General features: G+C 40.7%; 1 protein-coding gene across 1 annotated transcript in view; it reads left to right on the top strand.

The window, feature by feature from the left end:
* LOC107113541 (SWI/SNF-related matrix-associated actin-dependent regulator of chromatin subfamily A containing DEAD/H box 1-like) overlaps positions 1-10702 on the top strand; it is a gene marked incomplete at its 3' end in the record, with an annotated part of 51608 nt that overhangs the window by 26319 nt on the left and 14587 nt on the right. Inside the window, exons 6-8 of the mRNA XM_015414878.1 lie at positions 666-749; positions 1769-1853; positions 7410-7804. Coding sequence (XP_015270364.1) covers positions 666-749; positions 1769-1853; positions 7410-7804 — 564 coding nt within the window. The remainder of the gene's footprint in view (positions 1-665; positions 750-1768; positions 1854-7409; positions 7805-10702) is intronic.

Genomic DNA, 10702 nt, shown 5'->3' with positions numbered 1-10702 from the left:
GATTCTCCTCTATTGAATTCCAGAGTAAATAACGATATGATCCGAATGGATGGTTCAAGGCTCACAAAGAAATGCTAGTATGTATAAATGAGATGAGAGGGGGGTTGTGGACTTAGATATGCCATGATAAAATGAGGCAGTACTCAGTATCTAGAACTGGTAGCCACTTATGGGTTCCAGTTGAATTTTCACAAGCTGAATAAGGAAGTGGTGATAATCATTGTTTTGTATGAAGCTATTAATAAAGACCATTGCATCGCAAGGTATTTTCAGAATATTTGTTTTCTACATCTGAGGAAGTCATTTATAGACTTGAGAGTCTCCAACAGATGCCAGCTGCTTAATTTATTCAATGTATTAACATGGATCCGTGCTTTAGGCCTTGTATTTTCTTAATGCCTTTTAATCCATGGCCATGGTCTGCAGCGATAAAATTTCTTCCTAATTAAAATGATCTTCTTGTTTTCCAATTATTAACTGACTTGGTATTCTGTTGCATGTAGCTGACACATTCAAACTACCGAAGTTAAGCCGTATTTTGTTATATGATTAGCTGCACGTTACTTTGACAAAGGGTGTATGTGCATGGTGAGATTCATAGGACCGTCTTTTCTGCTTCTGACAAGAAGTTAGATGAAATGTAAAATCTGTCTTTTGAACCATAGTTGGAAAGTCCTGAGAACCAGTGGGAAAGGCGTGAGGACTTGGTTACCAAACTGCACAATGAATTTCCCAGCTTGAATAAAGAGGTATGTAAAGAGGGGAAGGGGCTGTTACTCAGTGGAAGTCTTTGCTTTGCATGCAGCTCCCATGTTCACTCCCCAGCATCTCCGGTTCAAAAAGGCAGTAGGTGATGTGAAAGATCTCTGCCTGGAACCACTGCCAGTCTAAGTAGACGATACTGACCTGGACGGGCTGATGGTCTGATTCAGTATAAGGCAGCTTCATATGTGTCATGTTTTGCACAAAATATATTCTTTGTGTAGCTTTCATGCAAAAGCTATAAATACATTATATGCAAGGTACAAATTGTAGCTATTACCATAGTTACTTTTGTGTATTATAATTCTTTGCAAAGGAAAGAATGGTGTAGAAGGCAGCCAAAGTGGGTCAGTTCCACCACTTTATCTCCCCCCCCCCCCCCGCGCACATTTTTTCGGCAAATAAGGTGTTTTTGTCATAGTGTGTATTCCTCTTCTATTTGGACCTTAGACCACTGCCATGGAGGTTAGAACCCAGTAACACATGATCTTGCCCAGGGAAACAGACTCCGTCCTACCTTAATCTTTTTCTATTAACTCTTTTAATCAAAAATGCCTAGTATAGTGTGTTACTTGGCAAGCTGATTTGAGAGGAAGAAGAATAAGAAGGCATCTTGTTTTCTTATGAAATTCAGTTATTAACAAAGCAGTCAAGTTAAAAATTCAGTGAACTCCTAGTTCCCATTGTGAACTAGAACAGAAAATTGTTATCACAGTGGAATTTGGTCACATTCTGAATTATGGCATTTGGAGCCAGTATATTTTGGCATTGCTGGAAATAGATTAAATGTTAATTATTAGACAGCATTTGGAAAGGAGGGGTTTTGTACTGGATAGTTGTAATTACATTGTGTTCATCAAGTACCTTTCCCTGTTTTTTAATATGCATAAATGACTGTGCAATTGTAGAATATTCAAAAATATTTAAAGTGAGTCAATGTGACTGCAGGGTATCGATTAAGTCAGAGTTATACAGGATTTCTTGTGTGGTTTTTTTCCTTGACTAGGAGCTGAGAGATGTGCTTCGGGAACACAACTGGATATTTCGGGAAGCTCTGGATTCGTTAAAAGTATTTATGGAAGATCAAGAGGGTAAAATGTGTTCAATATTACTGCATTTGCTTTTTATCCTAAGAAGTACAAATCTTTCTTTTTTACTATTCTAATATGCTTTACCTGTCCCAGTCCATTGAGATTCTCACACCTAGTTTTAAGTAATTCATAGATAGAGTTTTAAATAGGGGTAAAGATTATGTGAGATCTGAATATGGAAATGTAAATGTTTCCTTTACCATTGAGGACTTTATGGAGGAGGATTAAAAGTTAAGGAACAAATTGGAGATGATCATGAAAACCTGTTAGTGAGGATTTTACAATCAAATCTTGGCCCTTCCTCCTGCTCTTTAGAACAGAATGTAACTGGAAGATCTGATCAGCAGTCTGTGGGAAGTTTGAACACATTCATGGGGGAGAGAGAAGCTACAAGTGTGGGGCACTGAACCTAGCATTTGGGGATCTTGGGTAAAGCAGACCTATGTGCAAAAACATACACATTAAAAACCAAAAGATAGGAAATCCCTTCACAGTTCGTCCTTTTCATGCTGTGATGCATATTTTTAAGTGATTTGTTCACAAAAAGGACTAGTTCTTTCCTGATTTGCTTGCATATCTCTCCTTATAATAATTGTGTTTTGGGGTGGCCACCGTCCTATGGGGTGGCAAGAAAAAATGCACTCCCTCAACCATTTGCCCGTCGGCTACCACTCGGGATAACTGGCGTGCCATTGGCTGGGGGGGGGGGACAAGCCTCGCGGCCTTAGCCCGCGAGGCCCTGGAACGGGCGGCAAGCGGCCAGTGGAGAGATGGACGAGACTGCGGCAGGTGAGAGGTGCCAAGGCGGCCGTGTCGCGCTTCCCTCGCCCGGCATAGCCTGGGCCAGGGAAGCTGCGCGCCCTTCGGGGACTGGGGGGGTTTCCCTCAGCCGGCCCTGGCTGCGCTCGCGGAGGGGGGAGGCAGCTGTGCCAACCCATTAGTTCTTCAGCCAGAGCCCCCCCACCCCATCCTGGCCCAGCCGCCGAGGCCATCGAGCCAGCAGGGGCCCAGGGAGCCCTTTCAGGCTCTCCCCCTGGGTTCTCCTGCCCTTCCACCCAGGAGAAGCTGCTCAGAGGCTCCCCGCCCGCACTGACAGAGGAGGGACGAGGCCGGCTGGCTTGCCCCGCTGCCTCCAGCGCGTGGCAGGGGGAGGCGTGAGCCTGGCCACTGTGGACCCACCGTGCTCTCCTTTGCCAGTGTGTGTGTGTGGGGGGGCCTCCGGCGGCCTCTCTCTAGGGCCTGTTGCCTCTCTTCCCGCAACAGGCCTTGTGCCTAGTTTCAATATAAAACCAAAACTTAATTTAGTGCTTTAACAGTATAAAATGTATCACTTATAACTTAGTATATAAAACTGTACTATTTGTTCTGTTCATTAAATTTAAAAGTTTGGGTATCTTTTCTATGAGCAAAACTGTGAATATTCTTGATACTGGAGAGAGAAAGCTGAAAACCACTCCACTCTGTACTTACAGTATTGTGCAAACCTCAGTTTTTAATGACTGAGTGGTAGGAAAAAATTGAAAATGGGAAACACAGATTTTTAATAAAGAGAAATATATTATTTGGACAGAAACACTTAGCCCGCCAGTAGATCTAGTAGCATATTTTGATACCAGGTTATGCTTTGCTCCTCAAGAGCAGTGACTTATCTGCCTGACTATGGTCTGACATGGTCTGGAGGGCTAGAACAGGCAAGGTCTGGAGCACAAGGTTTGTGGTCTTCCAAACCAGTTGATCCAGCAAAGCTCCAGCTCTCAGCTTAAATAGGTTGATGGGGAGAGCAGCCCCAGCTGTTCTGAAGGCCGCTTATGGAATTCGCCTGGCTGGTTCCTAATGGCGCCAGAATCCTGCAGGGGTTTGTCACCTAAAGCACAACAGTCTGGCTCACTGGTTGGAACTTGACCTGCTAGCCTGGTACTGCATTTTCTCTCAGCTGCCTCGATGCAAACTTGCTGCCTTCACTGTTCCTGCCAGGTGGGGAAGAATCATGGGGGACGAGCGGTCCAGGCCCTGGTTTCTCATGGGTGGCACATAACTGTCCCAGGATCTGGGAGGGCAGCTGGAGGGTCTGCTGGTGAGGCTTCAGCAGCAGGCTTCTCAGAGTCAGCCCCTGGGGCTGATGGCCAGGGGCTGTGAGGGCTACTATAGTGCAGAGGTCTCCCTGACTCCCCTGCTGTTCCTTGGGCAGTGTTCCTGGTTCCCCAGGCTTTGTTTCTGATGATTCTGAGGCTGTGAACAACCCAGTGGGGGGTCTGACACTTTCTTCTCCAAGCCCAGCAGCATCCATTAACATGGGGGAGAGCTTGAAAGCAAGTATTCTTTCTGCCCCCAGCCACTGCTCATCATAGCAGGAGTCTTGAGGACCAGTCGGGGAAGGGGGGAGTCTAATATGCCCTCCCCTGTGAGATTTCATGAATCCCAGGCTTGTCATTCTCTAATGCGGTCGATTGTCTCGCATAAGAATGTTCATATTATACACTTTTTACCGGCTGGTCTTAAAAAATTCCACTCATTCCAAAAGAGAAAACATTTCATTGTTTTTAAATGTTCCCCAAATTTCTAGTTGGGGAAAAAAACTAAAAATCCACAAGGAAGAAAACAAACAAGCCCCCCTACTCTCCCCCTTCCTGTTTTACTGGGTTCTTCCAAACTTTCACATCTCTGTTCACAGGCAAACATAAAAATATTTCTAAGCTAAAAATTTCAAAATGGCATGTTTAGTACTAATGGGTATCTACAAGCTGTAGCCTGTTGAGGGTGATTGACTGCCAGTTCAGGGCAAAAAGAATAAAACAGCCCCAATTATACCCATACAGCATGGAGTGGGGAGCTGTAAAAATGCTCCCTGTGTTGCGTCACTCATGTTCTGGTTTAGCATTAAATCTCAGCAGTCAGCAGCAGCCCTGTAAGACTGACAGTGAGATAGTGTTATGGTGCTAGACTGCTGAAGTTCAGAGCTAGGCGAACAGTTTAGCCTTTGTCTCTGCCGTTGAGCTCTTTATTATGGTCCACCCCCTTGAGATTCTTGAGATTCTTCATGGACTCCACCTTGCAGTCCTTTTTTAAAATAAGTCTAGGCCAAAACAGCGTACCACCTCTTTCTTTACAGAGCACTTCAGGAACTATGCCTTCTGAATTTTGGGAGTGATATTGTTGAAGTTTAAAAGGCACTTTTAGTTTCAATTTATTGTTGAGGGTCACGTCTACTTCAGCCTATGTAATCTTTCATCTGTTGTCTAATAGAGAGCTAGCAGATACCACCAACAGCTTCTTTACAGCTCTTTTGTTCAGCATAATATTTCTTGCGTTGATTTTTTTAAATTGAATGAAGCATAAGAACAATTGTTAGAGAACATGGAAAACCTTAATTCAACTTTTCCAAAAAATCTCATGCTTGCCAGATAGCAATTTGATGTTACTGTGGATTCAAAGTTAGGCAGCCATGATTAAAAGTACTGCTTTTTAAGAGTACTGAAAAATACTAGAATATCTTTTTTTTAGTATATTTTTATTAAGCTTTCTTCATAAAAATACTAGAATATCTTCATAGGAAATGTGTCAGCAATACAATGTGGTTCTTCCAGATGAATGTCTTTATAATTGTAGACTTACGTGTATTGAAGAGCATCTTTAGCCATGTGCAGGCCAGTGTTCCCGCTAAGCTGAGTTAGTGTGAGCTAGTTCACAGTTTTTTAGCCTCCAGCTCACACATTTTTGTCTTAGCTCGGGAAGGATGGCTCCAGAGCCAACTAATTTATGCAGCAGCCAAATCGCTCACTCACAACTTTAATGCCAGTAGCTCAGAGTCAAATTTTTGCTCACAAGACTCCACAGTTTAGAGGGAACATTGGTGCAGGCATTTCCACACATGCTGCATATTGGTGCCTCCCCTTCCTATGCTGTGTTAGAGGTTGCTCCTAAATCCCCCTCCCCCAGGTTTTGGGGACCTCTGTGTTTGCAGAACTCGATGTGAAGTGCTTTTATTCTACAGCGCTTTGTTTTACCTAGCAATATAGCAGGACCTGAAATGATTTGCAGTAGGCAACAGGGTGATTTTTCTCCTTGGCGCCATGGATTCATTTGCACAATATATTTTTATACATTTCTTAAGTGCAAACCCATGCAAAAGTGTACATGTGGTTTTATAGCAGCATGATTGAAGTAGTAAATGGGTACACTGAAGAGTGTTGGAGGAAGGGAAGTAGGTTTGAATACCTTAAATATACATAGCTAGAAAACAGCTATAGATAAGAGATGAACTCTCGAGTTCTTTCAACAAATTGCTTCGTGGATTACTGTGCATTCAAAAGTGATTTTGAGGTCAAAGCGGAGTTCAGGCTCACAAAAAAACTCCCAAAACCCAGATATATTTTTTTATTATTTTTCTTTAATAGCAGACTACTCCTTCTCTCCCCTCCAATTCTGGTCTATTCCAAAAGCAGGTTGTAAAAGCAGGGGAGTTGTTGTTTGAGAAATAAAAGTCAAAAGTTTTTTTCAGGCTTATGTTTTTTTAGATCCTAGTGTTGGTTGTTTGCCATGAAATGTACTACAGTAATTGTTTCTCCTAAAAACACAGGAACTCCCTTCACTCCTATTTTATGTATTGTGTGATTGACCCATGGGGGGCATTCCACGCACATTACCAATAGTGAGAATAACCTGCTTGACTTAAAGCAATGTGCAGTTGCAAGTCTACTAATTGTCTCCCTGCGCTTCAGTTACATCTGTAGAAGTGTACCTTTAATATAGTTCAGCAGTTGGTGAAACTGCTAATCTGACTTTCCTTCTCTTGGCTGAAATACAGGGCCCACTTGCAGTGGCAGAGCTCCTAAAAGGCATCCACAGCTTTGCATTGAATTCTTGTTATAAAGTTGAATTCTGTCATTGTGCCCTGTGAAAAATACTTATTACTACTGAGAAACTATGGAATATAAAAGTATTTTAAGTAACTGCTAAAAAGGTGTGCACATATAAAGCCTTCGACAACATATAAAGGTTATTGCTACTAAAAATATTGCAGGACCCCGATGTTTTTAAAAATGTATGGTTACAGGAAAAGTCAGGAGATTATTGATTTGCTAATTCAGGAGTACCCTGGCTGATTGAATATTGCTGTATGATCAATGTGTTAAAATACATTCAGATGCTGAGTAACTTTTTATGTTTAATCTGTCACCAAATTGTCTTGTAGACAAGACAGAAGACTTATGTAACAGTTATTTTTTTCCTAAACAATGGCTAGTTAATAACACTCCAATCTAACCAGATGAGGTACAGAGAGAAATTGGGAGTAAATGTCTAGTCTGTTCAGGATTAGTGATAATAATATTTAGGCTTTTAAATGGGACTGTGCAACATTCTGCTGTGATTTTCTTCTCATTAAGCAATTCAATATGATTTTGGGAAAACTGCCAAAGAATAGCAAAATGTTTCAGTGTGAGTAAATCAAAATGCGTTCCAGAAGATAGAGATGGGCACTTCGTAGGTTTTCCGTATTCTTTGCTTCCTACGCGTCACTTCTCTGAATCTTTGTTTTGTTAAATGTTGTACACACAGATACACAGTATCCTTCCAAAAGTGAAGTTTCAAACGGAAAGGGAGTCCCAACAATTAACACTAACCATCAACAAAACGACGCCGACGTCAAGCTCAAACAGAAACCTTCCACAAAATCTCAGAATGGTTTCAGGAAAAAAGATAAAAAGAAAAAAATCTGGACTACTAAAAAGGACTCACAAGACTCAGAATATGAATCAGCCTCAGAAGCTGGGAGCTCCCTCGATGAGGACTACGGCGGTGGGGAAGAAGTGATGGAAGATGGTTACAAAACTAAAATACTTAGTTTCTTTCAAGAGGCTTCCCTGGGCGAACTCACTTTGATCCCACAGTGTTCCCAAAAAAAGGCTCAAAGGATAATAGAGCTCCGTCCCTTTAATAGTTGGGAAGCTCTGGTAAGTCTGTGTTCCCTTTCCCCCCCTTAAATATCCACAGCATGTAATGCAGTCAAGGATATCTTAAATCCAAGAGAAGGCATAGATGGGTGGCCTTTTCCTGATTAGGCTAAAACACTATGCTCATTCTAAGCCAATAGCATTTCAAATAGTGTCAGATGACCTAATTTTGAATGAATTAAGGGGTGATTTTCCTGCAAAACCCAAGCTGATTGGCTGGCAATACTGTCACTCACTGTTTAGCACTGAAACTTGGTTCATTTCACTGCAGAAGAAGAATTCAGAGCTTTCATTTGGGAGGCTGCTGCTTGTTAGCCTGTTCTAATCTGCTGTAACTGAGAAACCTTTCAGCAGGCAAGAATGTGGCAGAATTTCTTGCTGCATCTGCTTCAGAGAATCGGCAACCAACTTCCCAGGGTTGCTCCATGATTGAAGATGCCAGCATGGATATTTTATGCTTTATTGTTTGGAGAGATTCTTCTTCTTTTTTTGTTCCTTCTTTGAATCATTATCCTCATTATTTGCTATTAAGCCTGGTTTTTGCGAACTAAGCAATGTGGCCATTTTAAGGTGTGCTGTAATTTTTTAATTTTCAAAAGTAAAGCATCGGGGAGCCTTAAAATGTTGAATGGAAAGAGAAAATATAGCTACTGGTGAGTATTTGGTGCACCATCCCAAATTTCTGTATTGCATATTTTAAATGTTTTTCACAACTGTCTGTTTTAAGCTGTGTGTGCTCCAATAGAAAGACCAGCCTCTTGCTTGCACTAATGTGACTTTGTGATGAGGAATGGATGATTGCGCAAAGGAAGTATTGCAGAATGCTAGTTTTATTTGTGCTATTATTTTTTGCTGCGACATGGGGCTTTAGAGAAGTAGAAGAAAATAGGCCCTTTTATCCAGGTATCTGTTACTTTTGCTCTTTTAAACATGTTTTTTGGGGTGGGGGAGAAGAAGATGTGAAAGCAGCAGTTTTTAATTGATAAAAGCTTGTAAATATATTTACGCATTCTCATCATGCTGTGCTACTTGGTGGCCATTTCATCATATGAGATATAAGGTGGCTTGGTCAAGTTTTGAAAGAAAAATAAACATTTTGTATGTTTTAAAGCGTGTACGTGAAAAACGCAGGAGTATCACTTTATAGGGACACTGCTGTAGAGACGGTTTTGCCTGGAGCCTTTGACTGTGAACTGAACATCTGCTCCTTTTTTAAACATGTTGAGCTTTGCCTAAACCAATCCTTTGCAAAAGTATTTGCTACAGGGCTGCCTTCCTCTGAAATGGTTTTTATAAAATTAAGTTGTGTGGGCCTGTTTGGATTCAAAATCCTTTTAATAAAAGGCGCCTTTGTCAGCATTCAAAGATTTGTATAGTTGCTGTAACTACATGCCCACAGTTTTAATATAATGCAGCAAATTAGAGTCCTTAATAGGCTTTTTTTAAAAATAAGTTCTTGTGTTTAAACTTGTGTTTAAAAAACACAAGTATTGGGATTTTTGCAATAGAACTTCAAGATGGTATTTTGCAAAATGCTCTAGTTTTATCTTTTGACATCTCCAAAGAGAAAAGTAGTCTGGTTTTAATAGTGGTGTGTTATAGAAAATTTTCATTTTATTTTACGATGACTTGCTTATATTTACTAAGAAATCGGCGAAATGTGCCCAGTGTTTAAATAATTTTATAAATAGTCCCTTATACTGTGGAAATATAAATAGCAATAAATCTAACAAAGCAGAATGAAAACTAATTGACAATTCTGTCCATGCAAGGTTGTATTTCTGTGATCAACAGTTTGGCTATAAGAACAGGCTGCTTATTCAGTAAATGCTGATTACAGAATGTTCTGGAAAAAATCTCAAGTTGCATGCTTAGCATTAAATATTTTTATGTAAGCTATTCGTATAGCTGAGGGATGGGATCCTAAGAATTCCAAGAACGCTTCCCTTTGTAGAACATCTGCCCCATTTCCATATATAGCCACTGGGTACCCCCACACACCAGCTGCTTCTGAGTGTTGGGGACCCTCAGGAACAGAATCTGATGTGAAACCTTCAGGTTTCATGAGTTGTGCTTTGGAGCAATCCAAAGTGCCTATGTCTCTAATTTTACATAAAGTAATTGTTTTAAAGAGTTAGCAGAAAATATACAGATATGTGCCTTCTTAATCAATGGGAATGTAATTAGCATTGAAAAGTGTATTCAGTTCACTTTGGCTGCTTACAGTTCTTGGGAAGAAGAGAAAGTTGTGATTTGAATTTTTTTCAAAGAACATTGGTTGCCAAGGACAGGGCAGTGGGACCTCATGTGAATAATAACTTTTAATACTGGATCTGGGGAGCTTTAGGTTTAGAAAAAGAGTGGTCTGAAAGAAATTTACCTTGAATGTTAAATGCTACAGTAGCTTAACTGACACTCTATGATAGGTGGTGTTTTTCACATAGATGTGATGAAATATGCCGTACCTTTTTCTTAGGGAAAGCTATATGCAGGAATCAGTTTCTGCTAGTCTGTGAAACATTGGGTAAAATAAAAAGCATGCTCAAAGCTATTACATTTGCAGTAGCATAATTTTGGAATAAATGGAAATTAGTTAGGTTGGGGGTTTCATCCCTAGTCTTCTGATACCCACACAACCTTTTGAAAATGAAGGGTTTAATCCAGCCATAGTTAAGCACTGTTTAGACTGAGTGATTTTATTGGAATAAAGTTTGGCCATAAGTCAGCCATTTTAAGTCCCATTGATTTAACTTTGGCTGGATTATAGTATGTTTCACAAATGGAACAGCATTAACCTGAACTGTTGGTATATGACCCAACTGTAGCCTATTATTCATATGGCTTGTGTTGGAAAACAGCTAAATGGGGTGTTCTTGTTGCAACTTTGAAACAGATGTT

Source organism: Gekko japonicus, unplaced genomic scaffold, assembly GCF_001447785.1.
Source record: "Gekko japonicus isolate JY-2015 unplaced genomic scaffold, Gekko_japonicus_V1.1 scaffold2444, whole genome shotgun sequence".
NCBI lineage: Eukaryota > Metazoa > Chordata > Lepidosauria > Squamata > Gekkonidae > Gekko > Gekko japonicus.
The sequence above is the reverse complement of the archived record's forward strand: the minus strand, read 5'-3'. Positions and strand labels throughout refer to the sequence as shown.